General features: G+C 45.4%; 2 protein-coding genes across 3 annotated transcripts in view; both read left to right on the top strand.

Annotated features, from left to right (window-relative positions):
• Window positions 1–16,261, top strand: part of ARIH1 (ariadne RBR E3 ubiquitin protein ligase 1) — a 53,719-nt gene extending 37,458 nt beyond the window's left edge. Inside the window, exons 6-14 of the mRNA XM_032194794.1 lie at window positions 690–756; window positions 1,769–1,875; window positions 2,598–2,640; window positions 3,945–4,016; window positions 10,635–10,765; window positions 10,862–10,919; window positions 12,227–12,487; window positions 13,316–13,428; window positions 16,000–16,261. Coding sequence (XP_032050685.1) covers window positions 690–756; window positions 1,769–1,875; window positions 2,598–2,640; window positions 3,945–4,016; window positions 10,635–10,765; window positions 10,862–10,919; window positions 12,227–12,487; window positions 13,316–13,428; window positions 16,000–16,084 — 937 coding nt within the window. The 3' untranslated portion in view covers window positions 16,085–16,261. The remainder of the gene's footprint in view (window positions 1–689; window positions 757–1,768; window positions 1,876–2,597; window positions 2,641–3,944; window positions 4,017–10,634; window positions 10,766–10,861; window positions 10,920–12,226; window positions 12,488–13,315; window positions 13,429–15,999) is intronic.
• A 2,039-nt stretch (window positions 16,262–18,300) lies between these two features.
• The window catches only part of BBS4 (Bardet-Biedl syndrome 4), a 40,376-nt gene continuing 37,283 nt past the window's right edge, over window positions 18,301–21,393 (top strand). Inside the window, exons 1-2 of one of the 2 annotated variants that reach the window (XM_032194603.1) lie at window positions 18,301–18,356; window positions 20,085–20,136. In XM_032194603.1, the coding sequence (XP_032050494.1) occupies window positions 18,333–18,356; window positions 20,085–20,136 (76 nt within the window). In that variant the 5' untranslated portion in view covers window positions 18,301–18,332. Of the gene's footprint in view, window positions 18,357–20,084; window positions 20,137–21,393 lie in introns of those variants that run through there. The other variant, XM_032194604.1, reaches the window with a different exon arrangement.

Below are 21,393 nucleotides of genomic sequence, written 5' to 3'. Positions count from 1 at the left end.
ACAGTCTTCAGCAGTACATAATTAAATTATTTATAACGCATCTAGCGTGGACAGTTTGCAAATGCCAGCTGGATCATTGTGTTAAGGAGAAAAGTGGTCACCATGCTTTTAAAGGATTCCTGTCTTGTAGTCTTCTGCTCTGAGCTGACTCAATTCAGAAGTAAAGTGGACGCTGTGGACACTATCACTCTGTGCTGTTGGATTTCAATCAGCTTTGCCTTTTTTGTGATGAATATAATAGATTAAAGCCACATTGACTTTCAAACTGAAATTGTTGCATTCCGTTCAAACCCAGCTAACATAAGGTCTACCAAAGTCAACGCAGCAGTTCTGAAGCTTTTTAAAGGAATTTGACACAAAATGCACCTGTAATGTGAACGAGCTAATGAAACTGCTCTGGTTCTTGTGCTCTTGAAGACAGTGATTTTTTTTTTTTTTTTAAAGCAAACATCCTCACACTGAGAGATTAGTTCCCTTGAACTTCATGGCTTTGTCTGGTTCTGAAATTAATATTAAAAGTTGAATGCAGTATCTGTAGATTTCATAATATAATAGAGAAAAGGTAAGCACAAAAAAAGCGCCTGCAAGCATAGAAGGAAGAATCAAAATCCTTTGTCTGTGTATACTGGCTATGTGTGGGGGGAAAAAACTGAGTTTACTACATTTTTTTTTTTTTTCTATTTCCACAGGCGTCTGATCACAGATTCCAAGGTTAAATTAAAGTACCAGCATTTAATAACCAATAGTTTTGTAGAGGTGAGTTTTCCTTTGGAATTTGTAATGGCTTCCAGGGTGTCTTTTGTCTTGCATGTGTACTAAACCATGGAAGTGAGGCTCATTTATAGCTGTAGAATAGGATTTCTTTTGCATAGTCTCTAATCAAACGTAACTACAAATGAGAGGCTTTGCGGGGGCTGTTCTATAGCCCAGTTAGCTACAGCTACAGTTGTAGGAGAAGAGTAAAAATGTATAGGACAAAAGCCATGGTGACATGGTTACCTAGAGGTATAGCCAGCTGTTGTAAATACACATTGGACAACTGTTGCAATTGCTAAGTTCTGAGGAGCACTTCATGTTTATAGTTCTTGAATGTTATCTGAGATGCTTCAGACTGAAAACCAGGAAACAGTGTTATAAACAAGAAAGTGCCTTTAATGTTTGCCATTTGAAGTCAAGCTGTAAAATTGCTTTTAGCAAAATTCTAGTGGTTTTACACCTCCAAAACCAGAATTATCTTAGAGAAAGGTGCTTTGGAAGACTTTCCTTTGTCCCCTTTTTCTACTTGCATGCGTTCACATTTGTTGCAGAGCCTGGTATGCAAGTTGTTACTGCGATTACGCTTACACTCCTTGTTTGAAATGATGCAGTGGTAGTAAGAGCTAGTTACTGTGCAGGGTTGTGAGCTTTTTAAGTTTCAAAAAGGCTGTGGGAGCAGTGGAACAGAAGTGAGTAGTTGCAGACAAGTTTAAATGCACTATTTCAGTGGAGAGCTCCATAGCTTCAAATTATTCAAATGTGTTCTCTGAGTGAACTCCGAGGTCAGCAGGAGAGGTTGTGCTCCTCCTCCTCTTTCATAAAGGACTCCATTTGGCAGTGGAATGCTGATGGTTGTATTCCTGCTTTCTCTCACTAGTAAGGGAGCAAATGCCTTGGCTGAGGAGACTTACAGTAAGGCAGGAGGAAGTGCAATTGAAGGGCTGAAGGGCAGATGGGTAAGTTTCTTGTGCAGCATCCTTTCTCTATTATTTTTTTTGCCTTTATTTTGTAGTGTAATCGACTGTTAAAATGGTGTCCTGCCCCAGACTGCCACCACGTTGTTAAAGTCCAATATCCTGATGCTAAACCTGTTCGCTGCAAATGTGGACGTCAGTTTTGGTAAGAACAAACACATAAAAGAAGTTAATGTTGCTTTTTGTGTTCAAAGTGTTTTAGTATGTAATCTAGAAGACTTTATATCGAGATGGGGTTTAAATGTGGTGGGAAGAGCATGGGGAGGAGGTGGGCTTCAGATGGTAAACCAGGATTTGGCCCAGCTGGTGTGTAGTTGTTGCAGCTGGTCTCTCAAGGCTCCTTTGACCAGGCCCCACATCTGGCTTTCAATGAGAGTTGGCCTTCAGCTAATTGATTTCGAGTTAGGTGAGGTTCTTGATTGCAAGCAGAAAATCCCAGTGATTTTTAGGTGTATACTGTCCTGACAAGGCATTCGTCCATTAACTTTGAATAACAAGTTTGCCTGCAGCATATGTTTTTATAATAATTACTTAAGTCAAGTGTCTTGTCCAGGTTAGACCCTTTTGTTTGCTTTTTTTTTTTTTTTTTTTAAGATACCAAATTTATTTTGCAAAGCTGCCTGAGGTGCTTGAAGGAAAATAAATCCCTGTTGCACCTAAGCATGTAACATTAGCACTGAGATTCACGAATGTGATGCATATTCCAGTGAGGCTGTGGGATTTGAGGTGTTTGTGTGTAATTTTTCCTTGAGGTTGTCCATGGTCTTTCAACAGAATAACCCAGAAGATTTCCATGGTGTTAATCAAGGGAAATAAAAGTATAGCTGGCTACCTAATTTGCTTATTTTCCCTTTCTTTCACTTTCAGCTTTAACTGTGGTGAAAACTGGCATGATCCTGTTAAATGCAAGGTGAGCATCTCAAAGCAATTTTCCAAATGTGTGACTTTGAAACAATTAAAGTCAAGTTATGTGTAAGACACAAAAATGATGTGAACAGCTGCAAAGCTTGTGCTTCAAGAAGCATAGTAATTCTCCTGCTTAGATCACTTCATGAGAAGAATTAGAGAAGTCCTCCAGGATTTCTTTAGGAAGCCTGAAAGTTTCTTTTTGATAGAACAATTCCTCAGCCACATGGGGGAACACCCCGAGGAGGAGGCTGTACAACAGAGACCCTGGAGGAGAAGTGGGTGGCTTCAGAAGCGAATGCCTCACTTTACAAAGAGCATTCCTACACTCAGCTTTTTTGTAGGTGTTGGTGCTTCTGCAGGGTTGTGGTTTGTAGTACTGAAGGAATTTGGTCCTGGTTCAGGGATCTGCTGCCATGCAGTGAACTCTGGAACTGGGCTGTTACTTTTCACAGGTCTGCCAGAAGCTGCAGTTAAACCTAGGATTCCTGTGGCCCTGTGCAGAGCTCACAAAGATGTTTCATGCCTTGAGGCCAGGGCAGTCTGTGTTCTTAGTGACAAATGCATAAAAACTTCATTGGGGAGGGGAAAGGAAAGCCTCACCAGAGGTGTAGCATGGTTTGGCTGGTCTTTCTGGAACAGTAGTGGTCAGTTTATCTACCAGGTGTAAGCAGTCCTTTGTTCTTGTAACTCGTGTTCACTTGGTAAAGCCATGTTCCCCCTAAGGTTAGGAAGGGAAAAAAAAAGAAGTTAAGGTGGATGGCAAGGGAAAAATACATGACATGGCTTGGTGTAAAGGTAGCCAGCACAGAGGGTCTGACTACAGTTTTGACAGATCACTTTTAAAATACCTGTAACATCGAGTCCCATGTAAAGCTTTAGCTGGTTGAACTTTAGGAACTGTAAACTCTTTGCTGAAGTGTTAGTGCAGTGGTCCTGCTCACTGCATCAGGTTGGTGCTGCAGGAAATGTCTGCAACTAAATTAGTTGCCGTTTGCACTGCTTTCTAGCATCACCTATGCTGTTTCCCTGTCCCGATTTACTAAAAGATAATTTCCAACAGGTAGGATTTTGGAATAATAATAATTGCTTAGACTTCTGATCCTATCTTCTTCTCTTCTGGTATGTATCTAGTGAGCAAGTCAAAGGATTTGTATCCGCTCTAGGAAGCTTTGTGAAGTTGCACTTCAGTGTGGTAGCATTGAGCTCTGTGTTTTTCACTATCACCTTAATGTAAGCAGCTGTCTTGGGAGCCTTTACAGCTGGTTCCTCTGTTCTAATGTAACTCTTTCTGCATTTCTCTAACAGTGGTTAAAGAAGTGGATTAAGAAGTGTGATGATGACAGTGAAACTTCTAATTGGATTGCAGCAAACACAAAGGTGAGGGTGTTCTCCTTGTGTTTTATGTACTCGATCAGATGAAAAGAAGAATGGCAACCTAATTTGTCAATACAGGATTCTTTTTTTCTGCTGTTGTCATTAAAAGCACACATTAAAATGCTCAGCTCACTGAAGTACACTTCTTGAAGTGCAAATAGGTGTTACTGCCTCGAATTGAGGAACATTCTTCAGGTTAGAGTTTGTTCATGTAAGAAAGTTGACTGGAGACCCAAAGGAAGCTCAAGTTTTAAGTCTTTGGGCTCCTGTCTGGCACTGATGGCTTCCCTGAGCAATTCAGTGCCTCACTCCAGGTGTGTGAAACATGTTAACACCACCCGTGGCTTGATACAGCTGTGATAATTTACATCTGCCTTTAAATCCCCGGGGCTGGTCTCTTGAAGAGTTGTTCATTTCCGCTGGGCAACATTCCAGATAGAGACTGGCAGAACAGCTGTTAAGATTTTATTATGTAAATGTCTTCCTTCCAGCAAGCCCAACTTTGCGTGAAACTTCAGCAGGTCTGCGTTTGTTGGGAATAAAAACAGCGGCGGGGTGGTGGCGAGGAAACAGGAGAAGCAGATGTCATCGGGAGGCTGGGGCTAGGAGCAGACTCAGGTCTCACTTCTGCCGGCAGGGTGGAAGAAGGTGGGGAGGGTGTGAGGAAATGGCCGCTTTGTTTTCTTAGCCCCGTTGTGTAACTGGTTAATGGCATTGTTTGCGGCAGCGCTGCTGCTTTCTGGGGCTGGCTGCGTGTTTTTCATTGAACTGGAATGTCGCATTATGGTGAGAGCAGAAACACCCATCGCTGAAACGCACGGCTAAAGGCGTGCTGGAATTGTGCAGTCTCGGTGCTTTTTTGTTTCACGGGCTGGGGTTTGTGTGGTCCCTGCTTGGGGGCTGAGCTCTGCTCAGGAAAGTGAACTTGGCTGTTTCTGGGGTGAACGTGTTCAGAGGTGGATCATGGGTCAAGAACCGAACCAAATTTATTCGGTTTGCTCACTCTTCAGATACTGCCTAAATTAAACCTGAGGGAGAAGAACCAAATAATTTGGAAAGGGTTGAGTGCAAGCACATGTAAAGCATCTAGTTTAGCCTTGGGAACCAAATACCTGGAATATCACAGTGGCGCAGCCCTGTTTTCCTGTTGGACAGCCCTATCTTGCTTGTGGTGGAGCCCTTGGGAGCCAGAGGAGGAGCTGCTGCTGCCCCTTAGGGGTGACACTGGCTCTGGCCTTAGGGCTCTCCGTCTCCTACCTTGTCCCTACCTTGGCATGTGCTGCAAAAGGCCAAGGTCTGAGCTCTCCTGCTTTGGGTTCTTTTGCCTGCTTTCCTGGAGAGCCTCATGCTTGTGGGGTGTTGTTACAATCTCAAGTTAAGCTTTCCCTTCCTGGATTCTGTGCTCATCTAAAAAAAAAAAAAAAAAAAAAAGCCAAAATATCCTTGTGTGTGTTCTGTAAATGAAACATGAGTAATGTGTCACTAAGACAGGCTGCTGGAAATACGAAGCTGCTTGTCTCCTTGTATTTTTTAGACTGGTATCTGCAGCTTGCTTGCCCAAAGAGTGTTGTAAAGATGGTCATCCTTTTTTTAAACTGGGATCTAGACTTTGTCAGCAAGGAGCCATGCTAGGGGTATTTAAAGCATATCTCAGACTATCAGAAATAAGTTTAAATGGCAGGAGCAAGAAGCTTTTTATTTTTTTGTGGGAAACACCCATCCAGAGGAAGGTGAGGAGGGGAAACAAGTGTGGCCAAGCCATGCTGGCATCAGCCCAGCTTATCTGTTAGTGCCTGTCATCTGGTGTCAGCAGCAGAAGGGCTGTTGTCCTTGCACATCCCTGTCTAAGCTACTTCCTCTAATACCATAAGAGATGCTCCTGCAGCAAGAAAACACTTTGGAGTCCAGACTGTGCAGTAGCACCAGGAGAGGGGGGGGGGGGAAGGCAGGGTAATTACACCAGACATCTGAGCAAGCCAACTGTCGTGGAGCCCTGTGGTGTCCGTACTGACTGAAATAACTGAAGGACAATATCACAATTCTCCTGTCTCTGAACTGATGCTAGATTGAATTCAGGGGAAAGCTGGCAAGAAATGTAACCCTCCCTTTCATAATGATCTCTGCCTTCTCGAGGGCAGCGAAGATGGGAGCTGTGTGCTGCTGTGATGATGTGTGAGAGGGGATGGCTGTTGGAAGACGCGTGGTTGGAGCTGTGCAGTCCGCGGTCACAGAGGAGCCAAGTGTTTGTACAGCTTGGGAAAGATCCCTTCCTGCCATATTAAGACATTGGGGTAGGAGCTGCGCAGTTTGGGTGTGTGTATGTCTGCCCTTGCTGTCAGTCTCCTTACTATTTCTACAAGGAAAGCAGGGCAGTCGTGTTTGGGGAGGGATGTCTTGAACCTTCTTCACAGCTGCTCGCTTCAGTGAGTACAAGTCAGAGGCCAAATTCTGCATCGACTTTATTCATTCTGAAGAACCAAGAAGGGAATCGGATCACATCCCATCAGGTGCAAAAATCCATTTTAAGGTGGGGGAAAAAACCTCAAGTCATTTAATTGCTGCTGTGTTCCTGTTGCTCCTGCTGTCTCCGTTGCCATTTCTAGCTTTTGAAAAGTGTTTTCTCAAGCCCTCCGAGCGTGACGCTGGGCTGCAGTCCTATGTGGTCTCCGTGCAGGGAAGAACACTTCCCATCTCACCGCGATGGAGGTGTAACAGAAAAACACCAGTCTTCCTGGAACGTGTGCGCTTCGAGTCTGGGTAATCCTCTGCAACAGGAGAATGTGAGATACGTTTGTTCCAGCTTGCCCCGGGAGACAGGATAGGAAAGGAAAATGAGGCAATTGTTATATGAGAGAGTAGAAAAGTAAAACCCAGCTGAATTGGTTTTTGTTCAAAAACCGGAGTGGTGTGATGCATTTTTTGACAAACCTGGAGTGGTCTGAATGAAAAATGAGGAGATTTGAGGAGTGAGTTTTGTGGCCTCCTCTATATATTTTTTAACTTTATTTGATCTTAGGAGACCTATACACTAAATTGTTTCTGCTTATTCAAAAGATAGAGCTCTTGCTCGATCGTGGTGTGCTTGGAGTAGATGGCTTTTAGTTTAAGTAAATGTAAATTCCAGGTAAGCCTATAAGCAAGTTCTTTACCAAGGCTTTAGTTGTCAGTATTCTTGCAGACAAAGGGTTGAATAGTTGAAGGTTTTGTGTGTTTCTTTCCTCAGTTTGTTGTATAAACTTGGTTCTTAAACAGTTCCTTTCTTGAATAAACTAGGCAGCTTTCTGGTGGTGTTCGGTTCGCGTGGCTTTGGCAATAAAGAAACCACATGAATCAGTTACTTCTACTAAGTGGACCTTCAAAGGATGAAGAAATAAAAACAGAAAACTTGGATTTGTGTGCTTATTTGGGGTTCCTAAGGTGTTTCAAAACTGTCCGAAAGGATCTTAGAAGGGTTTGGGGGGCAGGAACAAAACCTTTTTAACCCTGAGTTTCAGCGATGTTGGTCTTTGGGCATCTTGAGCACTAAGGGAAGAAGAACAAAGATGTTAACGGTCTGGTCTTCACCCAAGGCACTGTTTTTTGTTGAAGTTAAATCGGAGTTAATGAAAGTTGTTCATCTGATACTAAAAATGCCCCTGCCTTACCACTTCTGGCTCCTGGCGTGTCACCATCTCATTATCTTTTGGGCTAGACAGGACTTGAAGGTCTGATGTATAAAACAGGCAGATTTTTTTTCTTCCACAAAAGCTGTTGGGCATTTTTTTCCTCCAAGCGAGATAAAATGGCAAAAACCCAGTTCTCTTCCTTTTCAGGTTGCTTTTAATGCCTGAACATGTACTCCCTCTGTACTTTCTGGAAGTCCTACATTTGTTCTAACGCATGGAAATTCTGGCAGCCGCCTGGATCCTCCCTGGGCACCAGCAGCGAACTTTGCTCTTTCATTTCTCACCAGCGCGGTTTCGTGCCAGAACTGTGAACAGCCTTCCCTGAGATGTCAAAATGCCATCCTTCCTCTCAGACGAGCGAGCGTTTAAAATATCCTCCTTTGCTCAACGATTCTAGGTGGTGTCAGAGCGTGCTACTTTGCACCAAGTGTAATTAAGTTCAGTTGTGGATTTTGTTGAGGTGCTCGCCGTGGTGTTGGAGGGTTCATCTTTTAGGGCTGGTTATAGGTGAAGGCATCATGGTGAATACGTCAGGGAGGCTAATGTGTGTCCCTTGCCTCTGGGAGTCCTGGGGAGGACGAATCTGGAATTTCACCTGCATGGAAATCTGGAAGGTGTTTCTATTTAGCCTCCTGTCCGCAGAGCAGCTGCTGAGGTTTGTGGGGTTTTCTGTACACGCAGCCTTTTAGCACAGAATGGGGATTGTTCTCCTTGGCCAGGTTTGCCTGGGCTTTTGTTGCAAAGTGCAGCGTGTAAGCAAACACCGAATTGTTCGGAGTGGAACAATGTTAATGAGGTCACTTCTGCATCGTGGCATGATAGATAACGTGCAGAATAATCTACCGGTTTAGTAATTTGATTTGCTGGCTATTATGTTGTTGCATGGCCGTAATTCTCCATAAGAACTGCCTTCCATATCCTCCTTAATCTATAAATCTCCTCCACTCATTGCATTAGTGGCTTGAGTAGTTGCTGCTTTTTTTCTTTCTGCCAGCATTCGCTGTTTCTTTCATGCATCCTTCTCATAGCTTTTCCTTAATTTCTAATAATGTTCAGCTTCTTCACTTTCTCAGAACTTGCACAGCTCACTGTGTAATCTCTCCCTTGCGCTTTGCTTAGCAGAATGTAAACGCATGACCAGGATGGCATTCCCTGTACTGCAAGGGCTGTAGTTAGGGTCTTTTTGTTCTGGTTTGCGTCACGGTGCTGCCCTGGAGCTCCAAGCACCACCGTGCTGACACTCTGAGAAGCTCAGTTGCATCCTCCAAGACCTGAGAACAATTTCAGCACTTCAAAGTAAGTGTAGCTGTGGGTGAGGACGGCCCCACAAGCAGCATGGATGTACTCCACTGTGCCTTGGCACGTTGGCAGGTTGTCTGGGAGCTGTTTCTCTCTTGCCCCAGTTGTGGGACTGTCCTAAGCAGGAGCTCTGGCTGTAGCTGTTTGGCTATAGCTGTGTCTTCCACGGAGGCACTCGAGTGTTGGCACCTGAGCAGATGAGACACGTGGCGGGGGAAAGCTGTGCAGCTCTGCTACCATCACCTCCTCTTGGAAAACCATTCACTGCTGAGCACAAGCAGCTCGGAGCACTTCAATCATGATGGCCAAAACCAAGTTCAGTTTCATGCCAGCATCTTCTCCCTTGTCTTTTTTTCCCCTTCTAGCCTGCCCACCTAGTGAGACAGGTCGCCTCTGACAGGTGGAGACCATGATGGTCTTTGGCACCTCTCGGTTATACTCTGAGTATGTAACTGTGCAGATTCTGCTCTTACAGCACAAACAGGACCAACGTGCATGCAAATGTAGCTTACGTGGTAGTGCTTGGGACGTCTGGAGTGTGTGTGCATGAATGTGTTGGGTTGTACCCTGTATAGCTTCACAACTGCTGGTGTGGCTGTGTGATGAGCTGGGCTGATCCAGCCTAGATGTTTTTGTTTTGTTTTCTCCAACTGTACTCATTGCTTGGTTTTAACCCAAGTTGTTTCTCGGTTCAACTCTGGTATTGCCAGCATGAGAGAAGTGCCAGAGGGGCAGGAACAAGCAGCAGATGAGCTGGACTGGCTTCCTTCACCTGTAGATGCAGCTCAGCGTGGTTTTGCTACTTCAGCTTTGTGTACTCAGTAGGACACTACAGAAGTCATTTATATTCTGCATGAGGTGAATGTTGTTTTGGAAAGTGGCCATATTCTGCTGATCTATGGGAGTGATACCGGTGTTATTAAAAAAATTATATATATCTTCTCCGAAGATTTCCCCGTGCAGTGCTGCTCTTTGATATGCTCATACTCGACAGAAGCCTTACACCTGAAAAGGAAGCCCCACGTGGACTTGTGTAAGAAAAGCCTTCAGTGAGGTGTTACATGAAGAGGAGAAAAGGAGCCTGACGGGAAGTGTGGAAATGCCCCAGGAGGAGCATTGTCTTTTTAGCTGACAGAGGCTTCTTTGAAGCACAATGGATTCTTGCTGCTAGTTTTTGGATACTTTTTGGATGACATTTCACAACTTGCAGGTGTCTCGGATTGATAGCAGCGTGATACCAGCTCACTGCTAGGCTTTTTTGAGGTTTGAGTGCTGCAGTGGACCAAACACTTGATGGTGAGGAAAGCCAGATGCCTTCCCCTGGGCAATTATGAACCATCGCTGCTACCACTGTAACTCTGGAGAAGGTCATGAAATTACCCATCCCTTGTACCACTAGCAATGTATGATAGCAACGAAGGTGATATGTGTTGCTTTTTTTGGTCTGTCTAGCTGCTCTGAGGTTGGAATTATTTGGAGACTTAACTTCGAAGAGGACCTTGATGATCAAAGGGAAAAAGTAACCCGGGTATTTCACCCGATGTGCAGTCTCTTACTGCTGTGAGAACCCTTCTTACTTCCTAAGATTTTTAAGGGATGCCTGTGACTAAGCCCGCCTCGCTTTCCATGCTGACAGTGCTCTGTGTCCTGTCCACAGGAGTGCCCGAAATGCCACGTCACCATCGAGAAGGACGGGGGCTGCAACCACATGGTCTGTCGGAACCAGAACTGCAAAGCCGAGTTCTGCTGGGTGTGTCTGGGCCCCTGGGAGCCCCATGGATCTGCCTGGTGAGTTGAGAAGCGTGGTGGGAAGGCGAGGCAGCCACGAGAGAACCTGCATCGAGTTTTGAGTTGAACTCTGTGGCATCGGTGTCCCCGTTACAGGTACAACTGCAATCGTTACAACGAGGATGATGCAAAGGCAGCAAGGGATGCACAGGAGGTGAGTCCATAACCTTTGGCGGTGAGGGAGCTCAGCAGCTCTGTGCATGCTTTTAGGCTTTCTGTAAACCTGTAAACCAGCCGCGAGGAATTTCCTGGATTTGGGCACGAAGCCAAAAGACAGTTATGTTCACCAGCAGCTTTGGATTCTTGCCTTGCGCTGGGTGGGGGGAAGGTTCAAAATCACTTCAGTGCAGCGTAGAGAACTTGTTAACTCAGTTGTTATCTGTCATGCTGCCTTGCCTGTTTTATAGCAGCTCCTGCATGAAGTCGTCATAATGCTTTAGGTCTGAGACAGCAATCCCAACGCCCTTTGGAAAATGCTCTTCACTGCAAAGTTCTTAATGCTAATCCCGAGGAGTTTAAACACAGCAGACCTTTTGAATGTAAATAGAGTAGACTTCAGTTGTTCCAATACCTATACTTGGAGGCCTGACAGAAGTAGAAATTGGGAGTGAAGCTGCAGCTACCTTGAACTGCTTTGTGAATATGGCTAGCAGAGCCAAAGTCTCTTTTAATGGGGAGGGATTGCATGCTGTGTGCTGCAGCTTGCAGAAATCCATTTCCTGCATCTCTGTCAAAGTACCGTTACAGCCAAGAACCAAAGTATTTCCTGCAGCCCCTCCTCCTGCAGATAGGGATGACTTTGGCTGGCATGTGCTACCTTTGTACATCCACTCTGCAAGTTTAACCATGCCCATGTTGTCCTTGTTTTCAGCTGATCTGTCAGTGAGAAGAAAATAAGATTAATGGCTGCGTATTGAGTCATCTTGGTTCTCTTGTACTACTTAGCACATTGCGTCTTTCCCCTGCTCTGTAATCGACATGCCTAGGCAACCTAAGGTTGCCCTCTTAACACAAGCACAATAATTGTTTAATTAGAATTCTTTATTAGCCAAAAAAGGAAAATCTGCTCCTGGCTGTCTGTTATGACACTGGAAGCATTTAGGTCCTTGTAACTTGAGAGGGGAGGCTGAGATTAAAACAAAAAAACTTTAGGCTTCAGCAATGTGATTCCAATTACTTTCAGGGTTGGGAGTGAGGATGCTGCAGCTGTGCTAGGAAGTCCCCTGCATGACAGGGAGCTGCAGAGGGTCTGGCCTCTCTTCTGTGCACAATGTCAGGGTTAACAGTGCCGCACAAAGTGGCGCCGTCTGAATCTGGCCAACGTGTGAGGAGAGGAAACACCTTTGGAAAGGAAGCTCGTTCTCAGGGTCAGGAAGAGCTTTGTGAAGGGCTTACTTCTCTTGCAGCCATTACTTTGTTTTAACTATTTGTTCTCTTTTTCCCTAATGGGAATTAACACAGCGATCCAGAGCAGCCCTGCAGAGGTACCTATTCTACTGCAACCGCTATATGAACCACATGCAGAGCCTGCGCTTTGAGCACAAGCTCTATGCTCAGGTGAAGCAGAAAATGGAGGAGATGCAGCAGCACAACATGTCGTGGATCGAGGTGCAGTTCCTGAAGAAAGCAGTCGACGTCCTCTGCCAGTGTCGTGCCACACTCATGTACACTTACGTCTTTGCCTTCTACCTCAAAAAGAATAATCAGTCCATTATCTTTGAGGTAGGAGAAAACATGGTTGTCAGGAGTTCAGATCACAAAGATAAGTGGCATAGGGGTGTAGTGCTTGGAGAAGCTGTTGTCCCCAGTTGTACAGAAGTGAGTCGTTCTAAATATTGTTGTCTGTAAATGCCCTGCTAGGCATTTTGTAGATCCTCTGCTGGAAGATGAAATATTGCTACTTGTTGCTGCACTCTGAGGGGAAAAAAAAAAAAAAAGAGGATTGGGGTTCTGGCTTGAACTGGCAAAAGAATGCATTAAACTTAACGCCAATGTTTTGCCTTTCCCTGGTGCTGACTTTTTTCCAAGGGCACTACCATTAAAATTGCTCTTGACAACCTACACAGTCTGTTTCACCCGTGAAGCTGTATTGGCTGTTTAAGGTTTACAGCAATCCCTCACTGGTCTATGTGCAGAACTTTAAGCATAAGGCTTCTGGGCTGTGTGGTCAGGGTGCACAGAACTACTGAACAGTAGTCAAAGCTGTATGTACCAGGAGTCAGTACAGCTGTGCCAATGCTGGGGGGATGGAAATAGACTTAAGGGCATAATGGGAGACCATTTGGCTTGTACTGCACTGTAGTAGTAAGGAAAAGATTCCTTAGACTTGCCAGGATATTGCAGATCGAGGGAGGAATAGGGCTTGCTGGTAGATATAACGGTTCTCTTCTGATCAAATGAAATTTCTACTTTTTCAGTCACAGTGCTCAGAGCAGGTTACTGCAGTGTTACATGGTTTATATCTCACCCTGTTTTTTTTTTTTACTTTGGTTGGATTGACAGAAAAATCTTCCCTTCCACCTAAAAACACATTTTTTTTTGTCTTTGCAGAATAACCAAGCAGACTTAGAGAATGCTACAGAGGTGCTTTCTGGGTACCTTGAGCGAGATATCTCCCAAGATTCGCTGCAAGACATAAAGCAGAAAGTACAGGATAAGTACAGGTTTGTTTCTGAATAATCCTCGTATCTCAGAGCTGCTCTAGCACCTGTAATGCCATCTCCTGTGGTGGGTAGCAGCATGTATTTGTCAAGTTACTGTTTTCTCCAGAGTCATGTCCCTGGGAAGCTGTTTGCTGTTGGCCCTCTGCCATACATTGTGATCATCAGCCTGTCCCTGGGCATCTCAGAACAGCAGTGTCCTGTGCCAGAGCCTGAAATTGCTGGCCGTGAAGACCTCGTGCAGGGGGCTTCACAGATGCTGGCAGCGTGTTTTTGTGCCCCTGCTGGGACCAGCCCTCAGGGGAGGTGGCTCCTAGCTCTTCCTTGCATCTGCTCTGCTGACCAGTAGCTAGAAGGTTCAAGCCCCAAACAGAAAAATCTTGTGACCAAAAGCAAAGGCTCTTCGTGCGCTGCACAGAAGGAGCACTGGGGAGTGGCCAGGACCTGCCAAAGGAAAACAAGGAGTGACTTTGTTGTTCCCAACCAACAACTTTGGCCTAGGTTGCATTGCCATAAGAAAGCAGACAGCTCTTCTCATTGTCTTGCTTGCACAGTGTGTCCCCTGAGCAAAAAGTGGGTGCAAAAAAGCTGTACTGAAGAAGAAGGAGAGAGTAACCTGTTCAGCCCTGAAAGAGAGCAGAAGTGGGGCCCAGGTGACAGAAATGCCAGTGCTTTTTACGGTCCCTGGGGAATCGCTTCTGCACAGTGGAAAATTTCAAAGCTGTAAATGTGGATGAGTCACAGGATTATGGCTTGCATTTTTTTGAGGCATTTTGCCAAAGTCGCTAAACTTGTCGTGTCTAGGTTGGGGGCAAAAAAAAAATATGCCCAAGTAGGGTAAGCTTTAGTGATTAAGGGATGCTGGGGAGTGGAAGAAGCAGCCATTAACTCACAGTGGGCCTGTGGCCAATTTTGCCAAAGGGTCTGGCAGCAGGGCTGGGACTGGACAAGGCTTTCAGACTTCCTCTTTGGATAAGTTTTGTAACTTAGCCTTTAAAATGGCCGCTAAGTTGGTATCTCAGTTCAAGCAGCTGTTTGCTTTGGTTCTGTGAAACTGGATGCCCTTCTAGGGATGGCTACAGCTATCCAGAAGAAATTAAAAATTGTATAGCTTGAATTGCCTGACAACATATATCCTCAGTCTGCCTTCAAGTTTCTGGGAAAACAGTATGCATCTGTCAAGCCTGTGCAGGTCCCTAATTAACTAGTTCAGTCATGTCTTAATCATGTCCTGCGCAGTGCTCTTTGTGTACTGGTTACAGTGATGCAAGATTGAGACCAAGGATGTTATCAAGGTGGTCAGACGGGGTTTAAAAGACTGGGAAACTGATTTCCTAGCTTGCAAAGATATTTCTAGAAAACAGAATTGACCCTCTCATCGACAACAAAATAACTGAAGTTGGGAAAGCAGTAATTGTGCATGTTCTTTATTGCATGCTTTGTAAAAATCAGTGGGACTTGGTGTACGAGGACGTGTGTTGCAACAGCTGATGGCAGGGAGAAGAGCCAGAACAGTTTTATTCAGATAAATCTGTTGATCTGATCTGATACTGAATGCTAACAGTATTAGGGCATTAAACATTTGAGTTCAGGCTGCTATGATGTACTTGCACTCCTGCCTACGTGTTGGCATGTGCTATGCTTGGATAGCTTTCTGTTAGGGTCTCCTGCACTGTGCTGGGGGGCTCCTCCTGTGCCTCTACTGGGCAGCTCCTTTTAGTGAGCAGAGGGACGTGCTCCACTGGAAGGGGTTTAATCCAGAATTGCCTGCTGCTTATTTATAATTTGCTTTTGGAACCTGAATACTTTAAACGTTTCTCTGCTTTTATCTTTTTAGTTGGCTAACGCACCTGAAATGAACATGGCATCTTTTGATATGTTCCTATGATATCCCTTTTCCTCACTATCATTGATCCTGGTAGGACTGTACCTAACTCTGGGATCAGCTTTATTTGCAGCTTTGTCAGTTTAAGTGTGTAGGTGGGAAGACCTTGCAGGGCATAGCGCCCCTCTGAGGCGCAGGAACTGTGGGGTGAGACCTGCCCTCCAGCCAGGCCAGTGCCCTTTTTGTAGCCATCTCTCAATGCTCTACCACTTCCATCTCTACAGGGATTTTGGAGGGGGAATAAAACAGGGTCAGCATTCCAGGGTTTTGCCCAGCTAGCTCCTGGAATTGTCTATATACAGCTCAGTGAGCAGGCATCAGCACACCTTTGAGGAGAGCTCCCTCCTGTTGCAGGTGTCACCACTAACCTGTGCTCTAGCTTCTGCAAATTGCAGCCACCCCTTCTTCATTTTTCAGTTATCAAAGCAGATTTCTCAGCTCTAGGGGCTTTGGGGATACTTTTGCACAGGAAACTATAAATTTGCATGGTTTTCCACCTAGGGACCTGAAGTGAATGACTGGAGTAGCTGAAGTCTTAATTAGTGCTGTTAACTGGCTACAGATACAAAGCCCTTCTCTGGGGATCTCCCCTTTGGAAGCAAGGCTTAATGTAGGTTTGCATTACTCAATGCCTGGGACGAGCTGTGCCTCCTAACCTGTCTTTTCTGTGCTGTCCCCCTTTGCTGCAGATACTGCGAGAGTCGACGAAGGGTTTTGTTGCAGCACGTGCATGAAGGCTACGAGAAGGACCTGTGGGAGTACATTGAGGACTGAGACAGGCCCCGCATAAAACGAACTCTGAAACCTTTACCATCTAGAGTGCTCATGCGATAAAAATAAAAACACACACAAGGCACTACGCCTGTTACACCGCTGGTCTGTAGTACCGGGATTCTGTTTTGTTAACAGAAAATTTAAGTAAATTATATTGTAATAAAAAAGGTAGATAAACCATTGTACAACAGTATTCTAGGCGGCCAATAAGAGTGTGACAGACGCACTAAAAAAAAAAAAAACCCTCCAACTTTAACTTGTAACGTAGCTTCATTCTCCAAGCCGACTCCTTTTTCTTTTCTATCTTTCTTTTCCTGTGTGTAGTACAGATGAAATTTAAACCAATTTCTTGACACTGCTTTTCATGTCCAAACCAGCCATTTTGATGTACTTTGGTAAGGGGGGATGTCTCTCCCGCCCCCCTCCTCCTCTCTGCCACCCAAGTACACGGATGAATGTCGATTTGGCTCCTTGTAAAGGTGATTCTTGGGGAGGGGAGGAGGGGGGGGTACACAGCAAGGAAAAAAAAAATTTGTATATGACTTTTAAAACAAAAAGAGGACAACACAGTATTTTTCAAAGTTGTATATAGCGCATATGCATGGACAAAGAGCAAGCGTGGCACGTGTTTGCATAATGTTTAATTACAAAAAAATATTTATTCTTTAAAAATCTTCAAGATTATGTCTATTTGCTGTGCATTTTCTTTCAGTTTGATTATTTTTTTTTGTTTTGTTCTGTTTTCCCTGTGATGGGGTGGGGGAAGCGTGTGCTGGTGTAGTGACTTTTTTTGAAGGCTTTAACCAGAGAAGTGGGGTTTCTCCTCTTCCTGCAGTTCCTTTACAGCCGTGGCCTCTGTGGTTTTGTGTGTACCTATTGCTGGCGACAGACCCGTCCCCTCACGCTCAGCTCCTGACACTCGGTAACCCGGTGTGCACCGCATTAGTGACGAATGTACATTGTGGTTCAGGATGCTTTGCCTTTTTTTCTTTATTTTTTTTCTCTCCCCACATTGGTACTGCTTGGCCTGCCCAAATCAGACTCAGCTGTTCCCATCCATGCACGCAGGACACGCACTCTGAACCTGGAGGAAGTGTGTGTATGTGTGTGGTTAGAGTTTTGTGTTTTGTTTTTTTTTTTTTTTTTTTTTAATTTTCCTTAGTTCTGAGGCAGGAAAAGGAGGGGTATTTTGCACCACTTCTCAAAAGATTCTTGCAAGATTTCGGCTGTGGATCTCCTCTCCCTCCCCCTTTCATCTGTCAAATGGAGCGTTCCTTGCTGTTAAGTTTCACTTACATTATAACGAGTCGTAACATTGAAAAGGAAAGATGATGGAATTGTCTTTGTGTTTGTTTTGGGCTCGATTACTGGGCATAATGTCCTGGCAAATATTTAACACTCCATCTAGTGCAGTAGAAATTGAAATCAGTGGGGGTATTTTTCAATTAAAAGGGGAAAGAACTAATGAGTTAGCTACTGAGTCCATTTTTATGATTTCTGTAACAAGAGCTATGTTAAAGTAAACAATTGGTGGTGGTTTTATTAAATTTACTCCTGTATAGGAACTCCTCCTGTGGTATTTTTCGCCAGGCTAGTGTCCTATGAGCTCTGCCAGCCTCGAGGGGGAAAAATGGCAAAGGGGCAGCTCGCAGGCAGGGCGGTGATGTGAAATGCAGTCTCTTCATTTTATTTGTTCCCTGTGGATGCCGATACCTGCACCTCACAGCTTTCCTGCTGCGACTCGAGTGCTGGCGGGTGAGGGGTGGGACGATGCAGACGTGTTTGTGCCTACCACCATGGCAGTGGCTACTTGGGCTTCAACTATTCAAAATACTTAAAATGTCTGCTCCGGGAGCAGTGTGGTTTGAGCGAGGCTGAGCCTTCACCCTTGATTTTTACTCAGCATTTCCCAAACCGTCTACCCCAGCCCCAAGGCTTCTGCTCCTGAAGGGAAAACCCAGCTGTTGTTTGATCCGAATCCCACTCAGGAGCCGGTCACATCTTTAAAATACTTTTTAAAGCCGGGGGCGGGCAGGGCGACGCGTTTATAACAACCAGCGACCCCTTTCTGGGAGGGGGGCTCCCCTCAGGAGCCGCGAGCCCCCCTCAGCCCGCGGGCGGGAGCCGGCTCCATCCCCGCCGCCTTCCCGTCGGGCTCCGCGCGGCGCCGCTGCCGCCATGGCGGGCCCGGCGCCGGAACTGGGCCGCGCGGTAACCCCGGCAACGGCGCCGCCCGCCCGCCGCCGCCATGGCGGAGCCTCAGGCCCGGCCGGTGAGGGGCTGAGGGGGGCGGGCGGGGGAGCGGCCCGGGCTTAAAAAAAAACACCGAATTTAAGGGGGTGAGGGGGTGGGAGGACGCCTCCGGGCGTTTCTTGAGGCGATTTTAAGGGTTTTTAGGCGTTCCGTGAGGGAAATGATGGCGGGATTGGGTTATTTCTCGCTCCCCGGGGGTGGGGAGGTATTGACAGGGCAGGGGGAGGGGGAAATGAGGCGGTTTGTGGGGCCGGCCGCTGCCAAGCCAGCACGCAGGGGTGGCCAAACGAGGGGTGTTTGGGGCGGTGGGAGGCGAGGAACGGGAGAAGCCACTGAGCGGCACTCGGGGGTGATGTGTTGGTAAAAAAAAAAAAAACAAAAAAAAAAAACACTGAAAATATATCAACAAGAAGCTCTTTGCACTCATTACTGCTGCTTGGGAAGAAGGTCTTGGGGTGAGGTATCTCTGCAAAAGGACCAACGCTACGCTTCTCATTAACAACCAGAAAAGTGACTAAATATTAAAAATTAAGAAACGAAGCTGGCCAGAGCCAGAAAACTAGACCTAAAAATGTTCCCAAAGCCCTGAAAGGAACGAGTAGGTAGGCTGAAACTCCACCCTAACAAAATAAAATGTTAAGGTGGGACAGGCCTGTAAAATCCTATAAGAAGAGGAACAAGGACTGTCTGAGGACTGTTCCCTGTGAGGCTTGGAAGGCAAAAATGAAAATATTTCCCCTGGGTGATCCTGTGTAACTTCTGTGACTGCTCGATTTTGATGTACAGTAAGAAAAATTCCTCACTGGGTTTATTTCCACGAGCTGCGAGCTGTGGGCAGTGTCTGTGGGGTGAGGTTTGCTGCCCTGTGTGGCATGGCGTCGCTGCACTCCCAAAGTGTTTGGGGCAGGGGTCTGCCCTCGGCGTGCCTTTGGTTTTGCCCCTGTGTTCTGGAGCATGCACTTGTTTTCCCTAAAAGACTGCATCTTCACGAAGAGTGATTAAACTTCTTCTCAAGAGGACATCAAGGACTGGTTAGAAGCGTGCAGGCCTGTGGAGAATGCCCCTGCTGGGAAGAAGGCACTTGACTTTCTCTCCTCTTGCTCTGGGTGACTTCCACGTTGTCATTTCTCGACCAAGAAAAGGCAGAATGCTGGGTGTTTAATTAGGTCACCTTGGCCCTAAATAAATCCTTTAAAGATGACCCCAAAACGGTTTAAGATGCACTGTGAAACTTAGCTTTCTCTGGAGTGAGCTCCTCTCAGGTGTGGTCTGAGCCTGCACAGCCGTGTGCCTCTCATGTAGGTCAGTACAGAGGCTGTCTGTGATTTTCCTTCACTTCTCAGAACCACTTCATTCAAATTAATTCTATAAATGTTTATAACACACTTCTAAAATTTTGCCTTGTGATCTCCAAGTAGTGTCTTAAATGCTTGAGTTTTTTTTTTAATGTAAACACATGCAACATGATCACTTTCTGGAATCCTAATCAATAGCAGTGAACCTACAAAAACTGAACGATCTGTAAGACAAACAGGTTTATTTAATCTACACAGTGAGTGGAAATCTCAAATGAGCTATGGCTAGGGAAGATTAGTGCTTGGCAGGGCAGAGTTTGTCTAGCAGCAGCGATGCTATTTTTGTGCACTCTTTTGGGGTTTGCCGGTTGTCCTTTCTGATTATTTTGTGGAATGTGTCTTCAAGAAACCTTGCCTGGTGTATTTAATACTTCTCTTTTCTGTCTTTCTAGGTTTCTACATTGCCAGTGGCTAGAGAGCCTCCAAAACCCCATCCTAAAAGAGGTTTGTTTTAAGATACGATTGTGTTTCTTGGCAGGTTGATATTAAGATTTCTTCATAGTGTGTGCAGCTGTCTAGTAAGAAAGAAATGTCCGTTGGGAAAAGACGAGGCTTTCTAGACTGCAAGCTGCTGAGTACAAGTACTTTTTTGTAGGGTCTATGTCAGCACTAGCTCAGTGCTTTTGCTGGCTAACTGATTGTACCTACAGGCTGCATCTTATAATCTAACGGACTTTATTTTAGTGGTTACATACTTCTTGGCTTGCTAATGAGTTGATATTCATCTACCTTCTTAAATAATATGAGTGTTTTTGTCCTTTTTGGTTGTGTGTATACTTGCATTCTTCAGAATAATGTTCTGCTTTAAAAATGATCTTGGGAAACAAACATCACGTCTTGTCGATTTTTTGACATCATATTTTCTACATTTTGAAGTAAAAGCATGTGCAACTGGGATCAAACCAGTCAGGTTGTAACTGTGTTAACTCTAGGTTTGTTTTTAATTTGTTATATACCAAAATGGGTGTTAAGTCTTCAAGTATTTCTGAAATCTTGACTGAATCGGAACTAGATCAGTGGCATTTTGAGTTATTGAAATATTGAAATATTTGACTAAATCCTGATATTTTGTAAAGGGTCTTGTAAAGCCTGCAGTGCAGCTTGGTGGTGCAGCCACTCCTTCCCCCTCTCCCCTAAATCGTGCAGTGTGACTTGCCCCAGTGCCCTCTGTGAGCATCTCCTTCTCTGTAGTTCTCAGCTGTGCCCACGTTCCCCATACGGATCTGTTCATTGTAGAGACCTGCATACCTGTGAGGTTTGGGTTCTCTGCGTTTCCCTTACTCAAGCACCCCCAGGGCCCCATCAGCTCAGGTGATGATGTGGAGTGAGCTCTGCGGTGTTGCCAGAAGCCCAACATGCTGACAGCACAAGTCGGAAGCAGTCCGCCTTTTCCCTTGCTGTTTAGTTCAGGGACGCTCAGGTAGGGAGCACTGCAGTTTGGCCTTTTTCTACCTGAATGTGTGGTGTTCCTGTCAGAGCATGCTTTGGGAGAAAATATTCCATGTTTCTGTATACCTCGTGATGGAGAATGCCCCGGTGGTAATGCTGGCATTACAAAGGAGCTTATTTGGCGACTGGGCATTGTGTTTTCTGCCTAAAGGTGAAGTCTTTGTCTTGCATGTAGGCACAGTGCTATAACTGGCCCTGGGAAGCTGGAAAAGCCTCTTTGCCTTTTTTTGGGGAGGCCAGGCTAACCTCACC

This window comes from Aythya fuligula, chromosome 11 (assembly GCF_009819795.1).
Source record: "Aythya fuligula isolate bAytFul2 chromosome 11, bAytFul2.pri, whole genome shotgun sequence".
Classification (NCBI taxonomy): Eukaryota; Metazoa; Chordata; class Aves; order Anseriformes; family Anatidae; genus Aythya; species Aythya fuligula.
This window is presented reverse-complemented; position numbering and strand designations above follow the sequence as displayed.